Source organism: Cetorhinus maximus, chromosome 2 (assembly GCF_964194155.1).
Source record: "Cetorhinus maximus chromosome 2, sCetMax3.hap1.1, whole genome shotgun sequence".
Lineage (NCBI taxonomy): Eukaryota > Metazoa > Chordata > Chondrichthyes > Lamniformes > Cetorhinidae > Cetorhinus > Cetorhinus maximus.
In genome coordinates this window covers 134276730-134299161 of record NC_135880.1, presented here as the reverse complement: position 1 = coordinate 134299161, position 22432 = coordinate 134276730, and the positions used below count along the sequence as shown (strand labels likewise).

Here is a 22432-nt window from a genome sequence, read left to right as displayed (position 1 = left end):
ATGTTCTAGAACTAACCAGAGAGCAGTTTATATTAGACTTGGTATTGTGTAATGTGACAGGATTAATTAATGACCTCAAAATAAAGGCACTCCTGGATAGCAATGACCACAATATGATTGAATTTTACATCCAATTTGAAAGAGAGAAGAATGGGTCTAAGACTAGTACTTTAAACTTAAATAAGGGCAACTATGTGGGTATAAAAGCTGAGCTAGCTGAAGTGAACTGGGATACTAGGTTACAGGATAGATCAATAGAGAAGCAGTGGCAAACATTTAAGGGGATAGTTCTGTATAGTCAGAATAAGTATATTCCTTCTATAGAGAAAAATTCTAAGGGGAGGGCCCATCATCCATGGTTAATTAAAGAAGTTAAGGAAAAAACATATAACTGCACAAAGATGAGTGGCAGGTCAGATGATTGGTCAGAACATTAAGAATGGCAGTGAACGACTAAAAGGTTAATTAGGAGAATAACATTACAGCATGAGAGGAAGCTAGCTAGAAATGTAAAAACAGATAGCAAGAGTTTCTACAAGGTATCTAAAAAAGAAAAGAGTATGTAAAATTTTGGTGCCATGGCCATGAGTGTCGGTCCTCTAAAGAGAGAGAATGGGGAGTTAATAGTAGATAATAATGAAATGGCAGATGAAATGAACAAATATTTTGCCTCTGTATTCACTATAGAGTATACAAAATACATTCCAGTAATAGGTGTAAATCAGGAGGTGGAATGGAAAGAGGAACTTGGTGAAATTATAATCACTAGAGGCGTGGTACTGAGCAAACTGATGGAGCTGCGGGCTGACAAGTCTCCAGGTCCTGATGGACTTCACCCTAGAGTCTTAGAAGAGGTGGCTAATGAGCTAGTCTATGCACTGGTGTTAATTTTCCAAAATTAGCTACATTATGGAAAGGTTCCATCAGACTGGAAAGTAGCAAATATAACCCCTCTATTCAAGACGACAGGGAGGCAGGAAACTATAGGCCAGTTAGCTTCACGTCTGTTGTGGGGAAGGTGTTAGAGTCAATAATTAAAGAGGTTATAACTGGGCACTTAGAAAAACTCAAGGTAATCAGGAAGTATCAGCATGGTTTCGTGAAAGGAAAATCATGTTTAACCAATTTACTAGAGTTCTCTGAAGGAGTAACACACGCTGTGGATAAAGGGGGGCCTGTAGATGCACTGTACTTGGATTTTTAGAAGGGATTTGACAAGGTGCCACATCAAAGGTTATTGCAGAAAATAAAATCTTGTGGTGTATGTAGGGGGTAATTAGCATGGATAGAAAATTGGCTGGCTGGCAGAAAACAGTAAGTATGTATAAATGGGTCTTTTTCGGATTGGCAGGATGTGACTAGTGGAGCCCCACATGGATCTCTGCTGGGGCCTCAACTTTTTACAATTCATATCAATGATTTAGATGAGGAAAGCGAAGGCATGGTAGCTAATTTTGCAGATGACACAAAGTCCACTAATCACATCAAACTCTCGGTTTTCTGCCAACCAGCCAATTTTCTATCCATGCTAATTATCCCCTACATGCACCACAAGCTCTTATTTTCCGCAATAACCTTTGATGTGGCACCTTATCAAATACCTTCTAGAAATCCAAGTACACAAAAGATAGGTAGGAAAGTATGTTGTGAAGAGCACATAAGGAGGTTGCAGATGGATATAGATATATTGAGTGGGTGAGCAAAATCTGACAGATGGAATATAATGTGGGAAAATGTGAAGTTGTTCACTTTGGCAGGAAGAATAAAAAAGTAGAGTATTACTTAAAGAGAGAATGGCTGCAGAATTCCGAGGTGCAGAGGGATCTAGGTGTTCTGGTACATGAGTCACAAAAAGTTAGTACGCAGGTACAGCAAGTAATTAAGGCAGCTAATGGAATGCTATCCTTTGTTACGAAAGGAATTAAACATAATAGTAAAGATTTTATGCTTCAGTTTTTCAGGGCATTGATGAGACCATGTCTCGAATAGTGTGCGCAGTTTTGGTCTCCTTATTTAAGGAAGGGTGTAGATGCATTGGAGGTGGTTAGAGGAGGTTTACTAGATTGATACCTGGAATGAGCAGGCTGACTTGAGGAAAGATTAGATAGATTGGGCTTGTTTCCACAGGAGTTTATGAGGGGTAACTTGATTGAAGTATATAAGATCCTGAACGGTTTCGACAAGGTGGACCTGGCAAGGATGTTTCCTCTTGTGGATGAGTCCAGAGCTTGGGGTGGGGCGGGGGGGGGCACATTTTTAAAATTAGGGCAGAGATGAGGAGAATTTTTTTTCTCTGAGGGTTGTGTGACTTTGGAACTCTCTGCCTCAGAAGGTGGAGGAGGCAGGGTCATTAAATATTTTTAAAGTGGAGGTAGACTGATTCCCTTGCCTAATAAGAATCTAGTAATCTAATCTAATAAGGTTATCGAGGGTAGATGGGAATGTAGAATTCTAAACACAAACAGATCAGCCATGATCTTATTGAATTGCAGGGCAGGCTCAAGGGGCCGAATGGCCTACTTCTGCTACTATTTCATATGATATGGTGTGGTTTTCCTCAAGCTCTAACTACCGTGAACTCAAGTAAAGGAGGACATGATGAGACTGTCAGCTTCTTCATTTTATTGCATATAAATTTGTTTCTTCAATTTACTGGCAGCTGATAAAAGAGCCTTGTTTCATATTTTATTTCTAAATGAATGAGCAATAGAATAACAGATTCAATCATAGCTTTCAAAAGGGAATTGCAAAATTATCTAATTAGGAAACATTTGCAGGGCTAAGGGTAAAAGGGGAAATACTAGGAATTAGTCTCGTGGAAGATAAACCAAGTTACTAAGGCACTTGGGACACCATTTTATTTATGATTTATATTAACTGAGCCATGGGTAATACCCATTGTTTGTCCTCTCTCTGTGATAGTGAATGGAGCTTTATACATCACTCATCGTTCAATACGTTTCATTTTACATATAGCTACACGATTTACAGATTTACTTTAAAATTTACTAATCCACAATGCTGAAATTATGGCATGAGTGATTTAAGCCTCCCCACTTTAATCACTGCTGCAACTTGGCCCATTACAGAGCAGTCCTGATGGGCTCAGTGTCTGAAAAGTGATATTCTATTGCTCATTCATTTAGAAATAAAAATTTAAACAAGGCTTTTATCAGCTGAGAGTGAATTACAGAAACAAATGTATATGCAATAAATTGATATTGCAAGGAAGCTGGCAGCCTCATTGTGTCCTCCTTTATGTGAGTTAACAATAGGTAGAGCCTGGGGAAAACCACACCATACCCCTAATTTATTTGTGAGCTAGCTGATGCTGGATTATTTTATGTAAAAATTGGCCAAATGAAACATTTGCACAAATTTACCCTTAAAATGGAAAAATATTGCTACATTAAATCCAACCTTGCTGAAAAACTGATTGAGCAGATATCCAAATGTAGCTGGTTTCACTGTCCCACCACGTTTTAGTTTTTGGCAGTTACAAGCAGCAATATCCAGACAAGTTTCTTGTAGCATCTGTAGATTGTCTTTCAAACCGATACAGTCTTCAGGTGGATTATGCAGTATAATGTTAAACTGTAAAATAATGTTCTAATCCTCAATCAATTTTAGATTTGTGACTAACAAACCCTTGTTTTAGCACTGGTGTCTTTTCAAACCATCTCAATTATAAACAGATATGAATGAAATTAAAATTATACCTTCAATGTAACGTAAACAATAAGAATTAATTACAAAATAAAAACATAATCTCAGGTAAAGGAATAGAGATTTAGAAAAAACGAAGGGAGATGGGAAACCTACACAAATTGATTAACTTTTACTTTATATCTCTTATAAAACAGCAAGCTAACTGCTTTGAGCTACTGGGTTAAAGTGAGATGTATGTTAACTCAGGAGTATTTTCCCAGAGAATAGCAGACCTCTGGAACAGGCTGCTGGCTCATGCGGTGAATGCCAATTTGTGAGAGCTGCTTCTAGTTGTGATGGGCATCACGTCTTAAAAATAGTAGGTACTTTAGGGAATTCAGAGCCAGAGTGACCTCCTAAGCTTCTGATCAGCTGGATGGGTTAAATTGACTTTTTTTTAACCTAGCTGTTCCTCTCTCCCAGATCACATGGTTTTGGGTGCGCTGGAGAGTGTATATATTGCCATCGGCAAGTTATCAATTGTGTGGGACAGGGTAGGTGGACCAGAGGGTATTTATTTGTCTGTCATTGTTCATATGCCCATCTGCCCAGTTTTCTTTGACCTCCTGAAGGTGGTAAATCCAGCTATGGTTCCACTAATGCTGGCAGGCCTTGCAAAAGTGGGTATTCTTTATATGTAAGCCCAATAGTTAAGTACCAACAGACTATTTAATTCAAGGTCTCAAGGATGATACCCAACTATGATGCTATCAACTGATGTGCACGCACATGCATCTTCCATTGGGGCCAGAGGCCAAGCCCGGTTACAGGAAATTAAACTAACTTTCTCCTCGTTAATCCAGAGATATTTGAGGCTAATCACAGTGAACACACTAAACCTACTGATTAAGAACAGTCAACCTAGCACAGAATAGACCATTAAAACTAGGACATTCCTTGTACGTGTTGTACACAGTACCATACCACACAGTGGACATTTATCAATGAGACATCAGAAATATCCCTAACCAGTAGTCTTAGAACATATAAACATAGGAACAAACAATTAAACCTCTTTTTAAATGATTGTGATAAGAGAGTTAAATACATTTTTCCTTTAATTAGTTTTGACAGTTTTTTAGTTATAGAACTGTTACAAACAATGACTTGATCTTGATCTGGATTTTTTTTTTTTTATACAAAAATCCTACAATTTACAACAAGAATAACTACCTAAAACTGCTTTTACAAACAAAATAGAACTGATGATGAAGTTACCTGTCTATGCAAATTGTATTCATACTATCGATTCGCATATATAACATCTCCGTGGCTTGTGCAAGCTGAGGTTTACCAGTTAAGTAAAACTTGAAACATGTTTATCAGAAAATTACAGTTACGAAGGACAATTGCAAAGGGTATTTTTTTATGCAACAAGTGGTTAGGATCTAGAATGTACTGCCTGACAAGTGTGGTGGAGGCAGATTCAATTGTGACTTTCAAAAGGGAATTGGATAAGTATTTGAACAGGAAACATTTGCAGGGCTAAGGGGAAAAGGTTAGGAGTGGGACTAGCTGATTTATTCTTGCAGAAAGCCAGCATAAACATAGCAGGCTGATTCTAACCAATTTGTGAAGAGAAAAGATTGAGATTACTCTTAGTAACTATTATCTGGCGAGTCAATAATTTCACTTTGAAATCGGGGTTTATATGCATTCTGTAACAGTAAGTTCATCATACTACATAACTTTAGGGAAACATCTAATGCTCAAATTTCCAACGTTCCTGTGCAGCATTGCTAAAATGGTCTTCTACATTTTATAACGAAAGTTGCTGATTACAATCCTGATATGCATTTTGAACGATTTGAAACTTTTAACTAAAGGTGAAATATTTCTAATTAGTATATATCAATATTGCACATTAAACATAAACCACCTCATGACACACAGCAAGCTTTTTCTGTTAGGATCTAAGCCACAGAGGTTATTTTGACATCCATTTTAATCCCTATGTGTTGAGTCAGTTTCTCTCAGTTGGGACAGTACCAGGGATGCACTTGTCCTCCTGGGATATGAGGAGGAAATTGGACATGGACCCCAGGTTCTGACTGGCAACCAGAGACCTTCGCACCCATACAATAGAGCTTGCAAGTGATGCCCCCATGGTTGAACAACCCATCAAAATGAATACTCATGGCTCTCAGGGAAGGTCCTGAAGGGTGACAAGTGCTCGGAGAACCACATCCTAATAATGGGGGGTGGGAGTGGGGGGTGGAGAATTACTGAAAAGGAAAAGAAATAAATCTTTGATTTAAAAAAATACATTTCTTATTTAAGATTTATTAATATCCATGGTTCTGATGGATCAAACTGAAACTTCAAATCTACTTCTCACTCCACAAATGGTGCCTGAACTGCTGAGTGTTTTCAGTATGTTTTGCTTTTATTACTGTTCCCATTGTTGTGGCAATCCAACATTTAATGAGACCTTTAATAAGGAGGGATAGTCCAATAGAGCTTCATTTGTATTACAATTTATCATGCTTCAGAGTCACCTCAAAGTGTTTCACAGACCATGATTTCAAGCTCAAGCAGTTCAAACTGCCAAAGAGCAGTGAAAAGATAGCAAGAAATCTTAACTCAAAGCATTTCTCCGCTTTTGGATCAAGAGAACAAGTTTCAACCTCAGAAAGCTTATGTGACTTAGAGAGTATATACTTGAACGATGCACACACTTAGCAAAGACATCAGAACTAATGTATTGCAGCAACATCTGGCATGAACTCTTTCCTGCAAGCCAATGTGCAGGTAATTCTGAAGTGTAAATTTGAGTTTCTCTCAACAGTCACTTAGCAGTGCACTCACCTGTGCAATCATTAGGACTCCTGAAGCAAGATTGGAAGTGGTGGGTCTTCATGTGATGGGAAAACAATGATGAAAATAATCCATACAACTTTTGTACATGATTAAACAGACAGGAGGAGCACCTGATATTGAAAGTAATCTCCCCTTATGCTTACTCCTGAACTGGTAAGCATTGAGGCCAATGGTTCTTTCAAACAACTAACATTGCCAAAAGGATACCACTTGTGGTAAAGAGCCAGGCTGCAGCTTGCAGAGTTCGATCAATAGCGTTGTATACATGACCTCAATGTGAGGGGGTAAGGGCAACTGGAAAAGGTCTCCGAAGACAACCTACAAAACAATCGTTAGCATTATTGAAAAAGCACTTGTATTTCTGTTCACTTCCAGTAAATTACATGTGCAACTGTATAAATGTGTTTATAGAATCACAATTATCTTTCAGTCTTAGAAGCTCCATTCTCTTAGCAAAAGCATCAACAGCAAAGCTGTCAAGCAACAGGTGTCAAAATGTCAGTTTCTTTTTGTAATGTGTATATGTACACTGTGAGACACTTTAACACTTAAAATTGCACCACATTAGCCAATGGGACCAAGGTTTTCTAACAAGAATGTACTACTGAAATGGTAAATAGCATGATGCTAAAGAAGCTACTAAGAGGATGTTTCCATACAACCTAACATTATTAGAACATGTTCTCATTACAGAATCATAGAATGAATAGGACAATAGGAGAAACTTCTTAGAACAGAGAAACAAGAGGTGCGATTTGAAAGTGATGTTCAAAATCATCAAGGGTTATGGTCAATTAAATACAGAAAAACTGTATCCTGTGACACAAGGGTCAGTAACCAGAGGGCACACATTTAAGGTGATTGGGCAAGAGAACCAGGGGTGACATGGCTCATCGTGCCAGTGCTGGCTCTTTACTAGAGTTATCCAACTAGGCACTCCCTTGCTCTCTCTCTCTCTATATAAACGCTGCAATTTTTTTTCATTTAAGTATTTAGCCAATTCCCTTTGAAAGTTACTACTGAATCCCCTTCTAGCACCTTTTCGGGTAGTGCATTCCAGGTCACAATACCTCAGTGCAAAAAGAAAGTTTTTCCTCATGTCACCCCTGGTTATTTTGCCAATCACCTTAAATGTGTGTCTTCTGGTTACTGACCCTTCTGTCACAGGAGACAGTTTTTCCTTAATTATTTGACCATAATCCTTGATGATTTTGAAAATCACTTTTAATTCGCCTCTCTAGCTTCTCTGTTCTAAGGAGAATACCAGTTTCTCCAGCCACTCCACAAAACTGAAGTCTTACATCTTTGGTATCATTCTAGTAAATCTCTTCTGCATCCTTTCTAAGGCCATACTGTAACATCCTTCCTCAAGTGCAGTGCCCAGATTTGAAAATAATACTCCAGCAGAGGCATAGCCAATGTTTTATAAAGATTTAGTACAGCCTCCTTGCTTTTATGCTCTATTCCTCTACTAATAAAGCCAAGAATCCATCTGCTTTTTTTAAATAGCCTTCTCTATCTGTCCTGCCACCTTCAAAGATTTATGTGCCTACTTCAGCTCTCTGTTGCAAATTCTACCGTTTAAAGTTTGTATTGCTCTCCTCATTCTTCCTACCAAGATACATCACTTCACACTTCTGAATTACATTTCATTTGCCATATGACTGCCCATTTCACCAGTCTCCTTGAAGTCCGCTGCTATCCTTCTCATTAATATCTACATTTCCTAGCTGTGTCATTTGCAAACTTTGATGTCCTGTATGTGCAAGTCCAGCTCATTAATTTATGTCAAAAAGAGCAGTGACCCCAACACCAACCATTGGGGAACACCACAGTATATTTCCCTTCAATTTGAGAAACAACAGTTTACCACTACTCGCTGCTTTCTGTCCTTTAACCAATTTTGTGCCCCTCCTGCCATTGTCCCTTCAATCCCATGGGCTTTTCTTCCAGCAAAGACTTAGCATACATTCAGCATGTCTGAGGCTTTATTCAGCATCAGAACACTGGAAAGGTTTCTTTCCAACATCTGGCTTAATTTGAACAGCTCACACAATCTCTAATTCAGTAAAGTGAATTTTTTAAATAGAAAATAGGCAATATTTGTTTTTTTAACTTCACTTTTATCTACTGTCTAATTTTCTATACTAGAGAATCAAACCTCCAGTAAGATAAATTGTGAGTTACCGACTTCCATTAAAAAGGAACACACCTCCACTATATGGTAATTCAGAGGAATCTTGTTTTTTCCAGGATAGCTAAGCAGCTGTGCAGCACTGTCAGAGAGAAGAAAAATCAGCCAAGGCAATTTAAGGCAAAACAATAAAAATATAAACTACAAATGTCAGACAGTGTTACATTAAGAACCTCGACTATGAAGTTGCAATATGTCAGTGACCCAGAAAATGAAAAATTTACATTCTTTCACAGATCAAATTTAACAATTCACTTATTCATCTAGTCTGCAATTTCAACACCAAGATCAGTCACTAAACATTAAAGAATGATCTTAAGATAAAGCAACATCGTCAACAGCAACTTAAATTGATTGAACTCCCAGTTTAAAGTTAGCAGACAAACCCACAAATCGTTTTTGAATTTCTGCTTTTTCTTCCCATTTCGTTAGCATATTCAACAGCTTCAGCAATAACACCCCCCCCATCATAAGGTCGGATGTTAATTGGTAATTGCAAAGTATTCAGTACCATTTGCGACTCCTCAGATTCTGAAGCAGTCCATGTCCATATGCAGCAAGGCCTGAACAACATTCAGGCTTGGGCTGATAAATGGCAAGTAATATTCGTGCCACACAAGTGTCAGACAATAACCATCTCCAACAAGGGTGAATCAAATCATCTCCCCATGACATTCAATGGCATTATCATTACTGAATTTCCCCACCATCAATATTCTGAGGGTTACCATTGGCCGGAAACTGATCTGGACCAGCCATATAAATACTGTGGCTACAAGCACGGGTCAACGGCTGGGGATTCTGTGGCTAGTAACTCACCTCCTGACTCCCCAAATCCTGACCACCATCTCCAAGGCACAAGTCAGGAGTGTGATGGAATACTTCTCACTTACCTGGATAAATGCAGCTCCAATAACACTCAAGAAGCTCCACACTATCCAGGACAACACAGCTCACTTGATTAACGCCCCATCTACCACCTTAAACATTCACTCTCTCTACCACCGGCACACAGTGGCAGCAGTGTGTACCATCTACAAGATGCATTGTAGCTACTTGCCAAGGCTCCTTTAACAGCACCTTCCAAACCTACGACCTCTACCCACTAGAAGGACAACAGATGCATGGGGGAGCACTACCACCTGCAGGTTCCCCTCCAAGTCACAGGCCATCCTGACTTGGAACTATTTCGCCATTCATTTACTGTGGCTGGGTCAAATTCCTGGAATTCTCCTGCTAACAGCACTGTAGGTGTACCTACACCAGATGGCTCACCACCACCTTCTTGATGGCAATTAGTGTGGGCATCAAATTTTGGCCTTGCCAGCTATGTGCATATCTCATTAAGGAATTAAAAAGAACTAGCCATTTCCAGCATTTCTAATTTTTAGTATATTTATGGTATTTTATATACACACATATGCTTACACAAAACTTAAATTTAATTGTATAATACTCCCCCAAAACAAGAAAATGTTCCTGTAATGCTGAAATAATGCAGACATTACCATGTCTTTCTTTCCTTCCAATGAGATTTGATGATGCAGTGCAGATTCTCCTCAATTACAAATCTCTCAACAGAGTGGCTACCAGGCATTACTGGGCCCTAAAGGAAGAGACAATAGTATAAGTGTCAAATTTATCCTAATGTTCAGTGTCTATGTAATCAAAAGAAGTAAAGACAACCAACTGTCCATAAAATACAGTAACTGAAACTGTAACTAGATGAGGCAATTGACGTCCAATAAAACTGCAATCCCATGACCTGAACAACTTCTACAGATAGAAAATATCTTGCACCCCAACGCATTTCAGTTTATCTACATAGACTACAAAACAAATGTTTTCCAATAATAGAAACAACGCAATGCCAGAAATGATCATCAAATAATGAAATTTTAAGCGTTCAAAACTAGTGTAGTAAAAAAAATTAGGAAGTTAAGAGAGTAATTTAAAGAACAATTTTGAGTAAATGAAGTCAGGGAGAATGTAACACCAACAGTGTTGCAATTTATGCCTGGACTCAGACAATATGCCTGGGCACAAGCGACATATGTGCTTTAAATGTAAGCACCGAGTGATATTGAGCAAATTGATAAATTGAATAGTAATCAGTACAGATATTAGCAGAGTCGAACAAGGATATCTGCAGCAGTGATAAAACATCCCAACCAATGATCACATATCTGTCAGAAAACTCTGCTGTCGGTAACCCAAGGCACACCAAGTTCCTCTTGGTAATTAACCCTCTGCTCGCTGAATTACATGGCTCCCAGTCGACCAAAGCCTCAATTTAAAATTCTTATCCTTGTGTCCAAAATCCCACACCAACACTGCACCTTTCCCCCAACCCCCTGCTGAAATTCTTAACATCCTCCAGGCTTACACCCCTCTCAAGAACTCTTGTATTCTTAGCTCTGGCCTCTTGCACATGTTTTATCCTCTTTGCTCCATGATTGGTGTCCAAGCCTTCAGCTGTCTACAGGCCTTGAGCTCTAAAAGTTCTCTCCTTTCCATCTCTCTCTCCTCCTTAAAATCGGTAACTTTTTTTTGCCAAGCATTTACTCAGACCTCCTGAAACATCCTTCTTGGCTCAATCAACTTGACTAAAAATGCCACCGTTAAGGGCCTTGGGGACACTTAATGTTAAGGGTGCTATATAAAAGCAAGTTTTGTTGCACATTCACAGTTACCTGTATGGCGTCACTAAACAAAAGCATTTAAACACAAAGGAGGCCAACCTTTTACGTTTAGATAAGGGTGTAGAGTGTAAGGGAGGGATAGCACCATTCACAGGTGGGCTCACTGCATTTTTGGAGTGGCTCACCCTGTATTGGTCCTTACCTTCACCCAGCTCTCACCTGGGGCTCCAAACAGTTGGTAGCATGCGATAGTGGCCACACACAGGTTAACCACTTCGATGGGCGGGCCAAACCAGGTGAGGGTAGCCATGGGGTCACCTACCCTCAGCGATTTAAGGATTTGCTTACCAAGGCATGTAAAGACTGATTCTGACGGACTGGGCATTTGAATCTAAGGATCCCCTTGGTTTTGAAGGCAGGTCAGTACCAGGTTGTTGAATGCATAGAGCTCAACAAGACACAGAAGGTATTCTGGTCACCTGCTACACTCTGATCCATCTCGAGCCGTCAAGACGTCTTGTCACTAGATCAAAATAGTTCAGGAATAGAGAGGCTGACGATACACAACTCTCCCTCACTATAATCCAATTCAAGTACAAGTCATGTTCATCAACTTTGAACATAAGAACTAGGAGGAGTAGACAATTCAGCCCCTTGAGCCTGCCCCGCCATTCAATACGATCATGGCTGATCTCATTTCTGCCTCAACTCCAATTTCCCGCCCTCTCCCCATAACCTTTCAATCCATTACTAATTAAAAATCTGTCTAACCTTAAATTTATTCAACGTCTTGGCATCCACTGCACTCTGAGGTAGTGAATTCCATAGATTCACGACCCTTGAGGGAAGTAATTCTTCCTCATCTCTGATTTAAATCTACCATCCCTTAGCCTAAAACTATGGCCTCTCATTCTAGAATGCCCCACAAGGGGAAACATCCGCTCCATGTCTACTTTGTCTATCCCCTTTAGCATCTTATATACCTCAATTAGATCTCTTCTCATCCTTCTAAACTCTTGCAAGTATAGGCCTTAACTGCTCAATCTCTCCTCATAAGACAAGCCCCGCATCTCTGGAATCAATCTAGTGAACCTCCACTGAACCACCTCCAATGCAACCACATCCTTCCTCAAGTAAAGGGACCAAAACTGTGCACAGTACTCCAGGTGCAGTTTCACCAATGCCTTGTACAGTTGCAACAACACTTCCCTATTTTTATACTCTATTCCTTTAGCAATAAATGCCAAAATTCCATTTGCCTTCCTTATTACCTGCTGTACCTGCATACTAGCTTTCAGCGATTCATGCACAAGGACACCCAGATCCTTCTGTACTGTAGCATTTTGAAGTTGCTCTCCATTTAAATAATAAGTCACCTTTTTATTCTTCCGACCAAAATGGATAACCTCACACTTATCCGCGTTAAACTCCATCTGCCAAATTTTGGCCCATTCACCTGACCTGTCCATGTCCATTTGTAAATTTCTTCATTGCAACTTACTTTCCCACCTATTTTGGTGTCATCTGCAAATGCTATAGTACCTTCTATCCCTGAATCCAAGTCATTAATATAGATTGTAAATAGTTGGGGCCCAAGGACCGAACCATGTGGCACCCCACTAGTTACAGCTTGCCATCCAGAAAAAGACCCATTTATCCTGACTCTCTGCTTTCTGTTGGTTAGCCAATCCTCTATCCAAGCTAATATATTACCCCTAACTCCGTGTGATCTTATCTTGTGCATTAATCTTTTGTGCGGCACCTTATCAAAGGCCTTCTGGAAGTCCAGATATACTACATCCACAGGATCCCCATTATCCACTTTTGCTTGTCACATCTTCAAAGAACTCTAGCAAATCAGTCAAACACGATTTACTCTTCATAAAACCATGCTGACTCTGATGGGTTGCATTTTGACTTTCCAAATGCCCCATTACTACTTCCTTAATAATGGATTCCAACAATTTCCCAACGACAGACATTAAACTAATTGGTCGATAGTTTCCTACTTTCTGCCTCCGCACCCGCCTCCCCCCCACCCCTTTTTGAATAAGGGCGTTATATTAGCATTTTTCCAATCCACTGGAACCTTTCCAGAATCCAGGGAATTTTGGAATATTACAGCCAATGCATCCACTATCTGCACTGCCACTACCTTTAAGACCCTGGGATGTAGACCATCCGGTCCTGTGGACTTGTCACCCTTTAATCCCAATAGTTTGCTCAGTACTTTTTCTCTAGTGATGGTGATTGTTCTAATTTCCTCCTTCTCTATACCCTCTGCACTACCTGTTACTACTGGGGTGGTACTAGTGTCCTCCACCGTGAAAACTGAGGCAAAATATTGATTAAGCGTCTCTGACATTTCTGCATTCCCCACTATTAACTCCCCAGTCTCATCCTCCAAGGGACCAACATTTACTTTAGCTACTCTCTTTCCTTTTATATACTTGTAGAAGCTTTTGCTATTAGGTTTTACATTTTGCACTGGTTTTCTTTCATAATTTACCTTTACTCTTTTTATTATTTTTTTAGTAACCCTTTGTTGATCTTTAAAAGTTTCCCAATCTTCCAGCCTGCCACTGACCTTTGCAATTTGGTATGCCTTGGTTTTTGCCTTTATGTTATCTTTAACTTCCTTGCTTAACCATGGATGCTTTTTCCTCGTCTTACCATCTTTCTTCCTCGTTGGAATATATTTTACTTGAGAGGAATTGAATATCTCCTTAAATATCTATGCCACTGTTCATCAACTGTCCTACCTTGTAGTCTTCTTGCCCAGTCCACTAGGGCCAAATCTGCCCTCATGCCTATGTAGTTACCTTTGTTTAACTCCAGTGGGACTCAAGTTTCTCACTCTCAAACTGTACCTTTGTATCATCTGTCATCCATCATCTATCTGTCACAAGGCTGAGCGACATAGCAACAGGTGTGGATTCACTGGGAGCTGTAGCCACAATCCTGTACACAGGATGCTCGTGCCATGAGGTTGGTTTTTTTAAAACTGGAAAGGTGGTAAAATTCAGCAGCCCCCCTGAGCGACTAAGCAGCCCTTTTCAGGACCACAATGCTTACCTCCCTGAATGAGGAAGAGCATGTAAAAGGTGACCTAAACATTGTCTGCTTTACCTCCCTGGCTGGCAGGCAACAGCTGACAGGGATTCCATCAACAGGGTTGTAATTCACTCCCAAAAAATAAAGGTAAAACAGGTCACTGTATAAGATTGGAGCGTGTGCACCCCAATGGACAATGTCATCACCAGCAGACCTGACAGAAGGACTGTTCTTGTTGGTAGAGATCTGGCCCAGGTACAGCGTCCAGATCATTTCCCTCAGCAGGACTTGTCTACAGATTGGGGGGTGGGGGGGGGGTGTGTGTGTGTGTGTGTGTGTGTGTGTGTGTGTGTGGGGGGGTGGTCAGCTCAAGGAAATCAGCACAGCTACACATTCATTTGGCGTAGACACGGAAAAGAAAAACGGCGCAAAGCTGGGACTGACTTTGCTGTCATGAACCATCTCATCAGTAAGTTGACTTGCTTTCCCAAGGGTGTAAATGATAGTCTGATGCTGCTTAAACTCCCCCTGCACGGCAACAGGCAAGCAACTCCAGTAATGTGTACACCCATACCCTGACCAACCCTAATGAAGTCAAGGATAAATTCTACGATAACCTCCAATCCTTAATTGCTGCTGTGCCGAAGTCAGACAAGCTAATCATCCTTGGCAACTTCAATGCAAGAATTGGTACAGGTCACCAGGCCTGGGAAGGGGTCATGGAAAAAAACAGGGCCGGCAGTTGTAACATCAATGGTCTCCTCTCACTGAAGATATATGCTCTTAATTAACTCTTAACCACCAACATGGTTTTCCACCTCCCTAATCACAAGACAGCTTGGATGCACTCCTGGTCTACGCATTGGCATCTAATTGCCCATGTTATCATGTTATCACCAGGCAGAGGGATAGGCAGGGTGTGGTGCTGACTGCTAAACTACCCACTATCCTATCATTTCAAAGCTAAACATCAAGATCTATTTCCCTCGACTCCCCATGAAGATCCAGAGGTATTTTAATATCTCAAGGCTCAAACAGGCAGCCATGAAGGAATTGCTCCCAGGGAAACCCAAGATTCGCCCGTGTACAGCAAAAATGGACACTCACTGCAATGAGGGTGACTGGGTGACCTTCAGGGCTATAGTGTACTCCGCTGCTTTAGCAGTCCTTGGCTCAATTGTTGCAAGCATAAAGGCTGATTCAGTGAAAACAATGAGGTAATCCAGAAATTACTGGAGGAGAAACATTGCTTTTACAAGGTTTACCTCAGTGACAAGTCATCACTATCCAAGCACGATGCCTACTGAAACACCTTCAGGACATTTCAAAGCAAGGCACTTGGCTGAATCAGAAAGCAGATGAACTTCAGTCATATGCAGACCAAAAAGACTGGAAGAGATTCCATGTTGCGCAGAAATCTGTCTACAAGCTCTAGTCTACTGGTTCATCACCAATCCTCAGTGTTGACTGGTTAACACTCCTCACAGAAAAATCCCAAATTCTAGAGAGATGGGGAGAGCAATTTAAGCATATCCTCAATCAGCCTGCAGCCATCAATGAAGCAGGTTGCCAACAACTGCTTTCTTAATGACCCACCTATTAGAAACAATGACACAATCAAACTCCCATCTAGCAACAAAGCTCCAGGAGCTGATGCCATACCAACTGAGGTCTACAAGGTTGGAGGTTAATGCCTTGTCAAGAAGCTCCCTGAACTCTGTCTATGTGGAAGCAAGGAACCATCCTGCAAGAATACAAAGATGCATTTCTGGCCCACCAGGGAACAAGCAGAAAGGAACTCGCCTTGCAATAATCATAGAGAAATCTCACTCCTCTCCATCACTGCCAAAATCTTTGCTAGAATCCTTCTAAACTGTTTAGTGCAATATCTTGACCAGGATATGCTGCCAGAGAGTCAGTGCAGTTTCTGAAAAGGTAGTGGAGCCACTGATATGGAGCTTACAGTTAGACAGCTCCAGAAGAACTGCCAAGAACAGAACAGAACATGGAATTCTACAACATGTTTACTGACCTGACCAAGGCCTTTGACACAGTCAGCCCTGAGGGTTCTTTGGGAGGAGAAGAAGAAATTCGGCTGCCCTAAGAAATTCTTCACAATGGTTCGACAGTTCCATGAAGGCATGCTGGCGCATGTCCTGGGTAATGTTGAGCCTTCTGACCCATTCCCAGTAACTAACGGAATTAAACAGGGCTGTTGGCTATTGCCAACCCTCTTCAGCACATTTTTCTCCACCATGCTCTCCCAATGCCAGGATCCCCATCATGCAAGGCATCAAAATCAGATATCACATACATAAGAAGCTTCTCAAGCTGACACAGCTCAAGGAAACAATCAAGGTCTCCAAGGACATGCTTGCGATTTCCTGCTCATCGATAACTGTGCACCAGCTGTCAATTCAAAGTTGGACATGCAATATAGCATGAACTTGCTCTCCAATGCATCCAACAACTTCAGCCTTGCAATAAGAATGGGGAAAACTAAAGTAATATACCAGCCTGCTCCAGGAAAGACCTAACGCGAGGCCAAGGTTTCAGTCCATGTCCAGAAACTGTCAGCAGCGGACAAGTTCACTTATTTCAACAGCACGCTCTCTTGAGCTATCCATATTGACGGCGAGACGCATCAAGACTTACCAAACCAAGTGTAGCCTTCGGCAGACTTTGAACATCAGTCTAGGAAGGATGATGAGTAAGTCTGCCTACCAAACTGAAAGTCTATAAAGCAATAGTCCTGCCCATTGTGTTCTATGTATGCGAGACTTGGATTGTGCAGTGTCATGCTAAGAAGCTCAACCACTTCAATGAAGGATGCAGGACAGCATGCCAGGAGTAGCATCAAGCATACCCAAAAATGAGCTGTCAATCTGTTGAAGCTACAATATGGGACTACTTGCATGCCAAACAGAAGTAGACAAAGCTAAGCAATCCCACAACCGACAGGTCAGATCAAAGCTCTGCTATCCTGCTACATCCAGTCGTGAATGGTGGAGGACAATTTCACAACTAACCAGAGCACAAGACTCCACAAATATCCTCAACCTCAAAAGATGGGGGAGCAATGCAAAACATTGCAAGTCAAGGCTGAAGCCTTTACAACTATCTTCAGCCAGAAATGCTGAATGGATGATCCACCTCGGCCTCTTCCTGAGATCCCCAGCATCACAAATGCCAGTTTTCAGCCAATTCAATTCACTCCATATGATATCAAGAAACAGCTGAAGGCACTGCAAAGACTATGGGCTCTAACAACATTCCAGCAGTAGTACTGAAGATTTGTGCTCCAGAACTAGTTGCGCCCCCTAGCCAAGCTGTTCCAGTACAGTTAAAACACTGGCACCCGACAATATGAAAAATTGCCTAGGTATGTCCTCACAAAAAAAAGGACAAATCCAACCCAGCCAATTACTGCCCAATCAGACTTCTCCCGATCATAAGCAAATTGATGTAAGGCGTTGTCGACAGTGTTATCAAGTGGCACTTATACAGCAATAACTCGCTCAAGTTTTTGTTCCACCAGGGCCATTTTATTCTTGACCTTATTACGGCCTTAGTCCAAACATGGACAAAAGAGCTGAATTCAAGAGGTGAGGTGAGAGTGACTGCTCTCGAGATCAAGGCAACATTTGACCGAATATGGCCTCAAAGCGCCCGAGCAAAACTGAAGTTAATGGGCATCAGGGGGAGAACACTCCACTGGTTGCAGTCATAGCTAACACAAAGGAAGATGGTTTTGGTTGTTGGAGGTCAATCATCGCAGTCCCAGGGCATCGCTGCAGGACTTCCTCAGGGTAGTGTCCTAGGCCCAACCACCTTCAGCTGCTTCATCAATTACTTTCCCACTATCACAAGGTCAGAAGCGGGGATGTTCGCCAAGGATTGCACAATGTTCAGCTCCATTGATGACTCCTCAGATACTTAAGCAGTCTGTGGCCATATGCAGCAAGAGGTGGGCAACATTCAGGCTTGGGCTGATAAGTGACAAGTATCAAGTGCCAGGCAACGACCATCTTCAACATGAGAAAACCTAACCATCTCCCCATGACATTCAATGACATTACCATCGCTAAATCCCCCACTATCAACATGTTGGGGGTTACCATTGACCAGAAACTGAACTGGACCAGCCACATAAATACTGTGGCAACAAGAGCACGTCAGAGGCTAAGAATTCTACAAGTAATGCCAAGTAACCTCCTGACTCCCGAACGCCTGTTGACCATCTACAACACACATCAGCGGTGTAATGGGATACTCTCCACTTGCCTGGATCAGTAAGCTCCAATAACCCTCAAGAAGCTCGACACCTTCCAGGATAAAGCAGCCTACTGATTGGCATCCCATCCACCAACTTAGGCAATCACTTCCTCCAGTGGTAGCACTGTATACCATATTCAATTTGCACTGCAGCAACTTGTCACGCCTCCTTCAACAGCAACTTCCAAACCCGTGTATTCTACCACCTGGATGGATGCATGGAAACCCACCACCACCACCTGCAAGTTCCTCTCCAAGCCACACACCATCCTGACGTGGAACTATATCACCGTTCCTACACTGTCACTGGGTCAAAAACCTAGAACTCCCTTCCGAACTGCACTGTGGGTGTGCCAACACTACATGGACTGCAGTGGTTCAAGGTGGCGGCGCACCACAATCTTCTCAAGAGCAATTAGAGATGGGCAACAAATGCTGTCCTAGCCAGCGACGCCCACATCTTTTGTGAAAGAATAAATAAGAACAAAGTGGAGAGAAACTACTGAACAGAGTCACCGGAGTCAGCTAATGAACTTTTAACAAAAGCATAAAACATTTATAAACAAGAAAAGATATTACAATACTCCTTCACCCACAACTATACCTTTACAAATATAAACAGATTTGTAAGGGTAACACAAGTTACAAAACCTATCTTACATTCTAATGTCCACAGTAAGTACACAGTCCGTGTACCAATAGACGACCTGTGGTCAGAAATACCACACTCCAAAACCAAGTGACAGATGCCACCTCAACCAGATGCCGTGGGTCTCCCCTTAACACCCCCCCAGACGCTTGTCACACCCTGAGCCAACCGGTCTCACTGAACTCTGTCTTTCACATCAGGGTTTCAAATCTCCACTTTCCAAGAACTCGCCTTGGAGTCTTCTCCCAAACCGACACTTTCTCTCAGGTGCCTTCCGCAAGGGTTCACCTCCTGGGTTTGGACTCTCCTTCCAATGTTCCTCTTCCCTAGGTCACCACATGCATTCAAGCTTTCCTCCACACACTCTCTCTCAATGACTCAGCTGTCAACAGTACACCACTGCTTCATATGCCCATAGCAAAGAGTTACAGACGTTCAGTTGCCTCTTTGGATGTTCTGGCTTCTCACAAGCCTTTATGTCTTTAAGCTTGGAGCCTTTCTCTGCTCCTCACTCTTAGCTCCACCTAACAGGTTCTTGTCCTTGCTTTGACTAGAAGGTCTGCTTGGGGCTTACTCCTGTTCCACTTCCCTGGATTCCTGGGGACTTTCTTCTTTAGCTTGGAACTGGCTATCTGTCCCTTCTAGATTGCTTCTACTTGGCAGCTGTCTTCAAACCCAAATGAACTCAAACAACTTTGAAATCAAACTGTTGTTCCTAGTTTCTTCTGTGTGTGTATGTCTGTAGGAGGAACCTGCCTCTCTAGACCCCTGTTGTTAGGCAAAGCCCAGTTTTTCCACTCTTTTGTTTGCTTAACTTTTCTTACACTCGTAAAACTCTCATTAGAAATGCAGGCACCTTTTAAGGTGAAACTTAAACTCAACTTGATCTTTTCTTAACATACAGATGCAGAAATACAAATCAAACTTAAATATTAAAGCTAAAACTCATTCCTAACACCCACAAATACCAATATAACTTACTTAAGCTATCTCTATTTCCTAACAAAAGACAAAAAGGTCTAAAAAAAAAACTGAGACAAAGAATCACGTACACACTATAGCGCAAAGCAACTGCATGCAGCATGAGGGGCCGGAAAATTATAGCACTTTTCATATGGTGAAATGCAAATACTTCTAGGCCACTTCAAATAGACGGAATTGTAAAAGTACCATGAGATGGGTAGTTATTAACCTCTCACAAAAGATCCAATTATCATAGTCTTGAGAAGTTTAAAATCATTGGAAAGCTAGGTATTTGTGCTTGCACTGAGATTTCAGCAACTAAATGTTATATTCAAGCATAATCTTATTTACTGAAAAACAGTTCAATCCACATTTAGAAATTGTGAAAGTGAGGGGGGTACAGGAAGAGGAGGAAGAAAAGATAAAGGCATATAAAAAGAGACAACTACTGCAAAGATACTATGCAATCACACAACAATGCGCCTGGTACATGCAGGAACCGCTCCTTAAATTCAATCCCTTCCTTTAAATTGAAGTCATATCCTTGATTAATTCAGATAATTTTAGGACTGCAGATTTGCCTAGCAAAGAGCATGCTTTGGTTTGTTAGGATCAAATGTCCAGCCAGCAAAAATAGTGAGTGGATAAGATTTTAACGGAGGTTTCTCTCATCTAAAAATAAAGCAAAATTATATCCTAGTCCTCCATGAAGAAGTAAGATGAAGATTTGACTAGATGGAGGTTAACAATCTTGCGTTAACAAGCAAGCATACCCATGTGCACAAAAATACAAACACATATATAGAGAAATATGAGGTTCCTTTAGTAACAAAATGGCAGAGCATGCTGCCTTTGCAATTAAAGACTGCAATTTCCTTCCAGAATGATACCTCCACACAATACAGAGAATCGCTGACCAGCAATACAATGGACAGGTCACAGGGAATATTGATGAAAGAAGCTCTTTGGAATGTTTGCAGTGAAAGCTTCTGGGACATGAAGATGATCAGTTACTTGAGGAAACTCCAAGAGCATGCACAAGCAGTTCTTCATGTTGTGGTCGCCGAGCAAGCTCGAGCTTGGGCCGGCCCAGCTCGAGTACTACGAGAACAAGAAGAAATGGAGGCACAAGGCAGGCACTCCCAAGCGCTCAATCCACCTGGAGGGTTGCTTCAACATTAACAAGAGAGTCAGCTCCAAGAACAAGTACCTGGTGGCCCTTAAGCCCAGTTCAAGTATTTTGCCTGGCCACCGACTGCGAGGGCAAGGAGAACTGTTACCAGTTGCTGCTAGAGCTGCGCAACAGGGGAAAGATGCCCGGGGAACAGGGGCTCTTACAGTAAGATGGCGTAGTCCCTGCTTCAGCCACAGCCATCAGCAGCCTGGCAGCAGGAGAGAACAGCTGAAAGTCTTCTGCACAGCAGCTGTGGAACCAGCCAGAATAACTGCTCCAGCTCCTCCAATCGAGGGTTCTCTCTCTCCTGCCCTTGCCGCTATTCCAATCGTAGAATGGGTCTCTGGAGAAGCAGCAAAAGGAGGGAGGAAACATGTGATTGGAGGAGCTGGAGCAGCCAGCATGGGAGAGACAGAGTCTATGATTGTAGCAGCAGCTCTGTCTCTCCCATGCTTGTTGCTCCTCCAATCACAATTCTGCAGTCAGTTCCCACTCTCGCTGACAAAGTTGGGATTTTTTTAAGCCCTGTACCAGCCCCAAAGGTCAGAACAAATACTTAAAATGGCGGATTTCCGAAACGCCAATGTCAGAAATCCATCAAATGGTGGAAATTTCTCATGCCTGATAATAGCTTGCAAAAGGGAAGCACATATATATTTGAAAGAGAAAGAGCAGGCAATAGGGACTAAATGGACAACTCTTTTAGGGGGAATCTGTTTAAGTGCTATAGGATACAACATTCTGATTCTAAGTCATAATCTCACTATTTGTAGCCCCGCGTCAGCACCTTTTTACTTCAACAATATAGCACACAAGTTATACCAAGATTTTACATTGTACTGTTAAAACCACACTTCAAATTCTATTTCCAGTTTGGGTCTCCATGCCACAAAAAAGGTACAAGAGCACAGAAAAGGGCAAGACTAAGGCAGGATTAGAGAAGCTCAATCACT

The 22432-nt window shown here is 41.5% G+C and overlaps 1 protein-coding gene across 2 annotated transcripts in view; it reads right to left on the bottom strand.

The window, feature by feature from the left end:
* Nucleotides 1–22432, bottom strand: part of ncbp1 (nuclear cap binding protein subunit 1) — a 93730-nt gene that overhangs the window by 25830 nt on the left and 45468 nt on the right. For both annotated transcript variants that reach the window (XM_078569701.1, XM_078569706.1), the window contains exons 9-12: nucleotides 10231–10328; nucleotides 8741–8804; nucleotides 6736–6846; nucleotides 4927–4991 (exon numbers count right to left, since the gene is read on the bottom strand). In XM_078569701.1, coding sequence (XP_078425827.1) covers nucleotides 4927–4991; nucleotides 6736–6846; nucleotides 8741–8804; nucleotides 10231–10328 — 338 coding nt within the window. The remainder of the gene's footprint in view (nucleotides 1–4926; nucleotides 4992–6735; nucleotides 6847–8740; nucleotides 8805–10230; nucleotides 10329–22432) is intronic.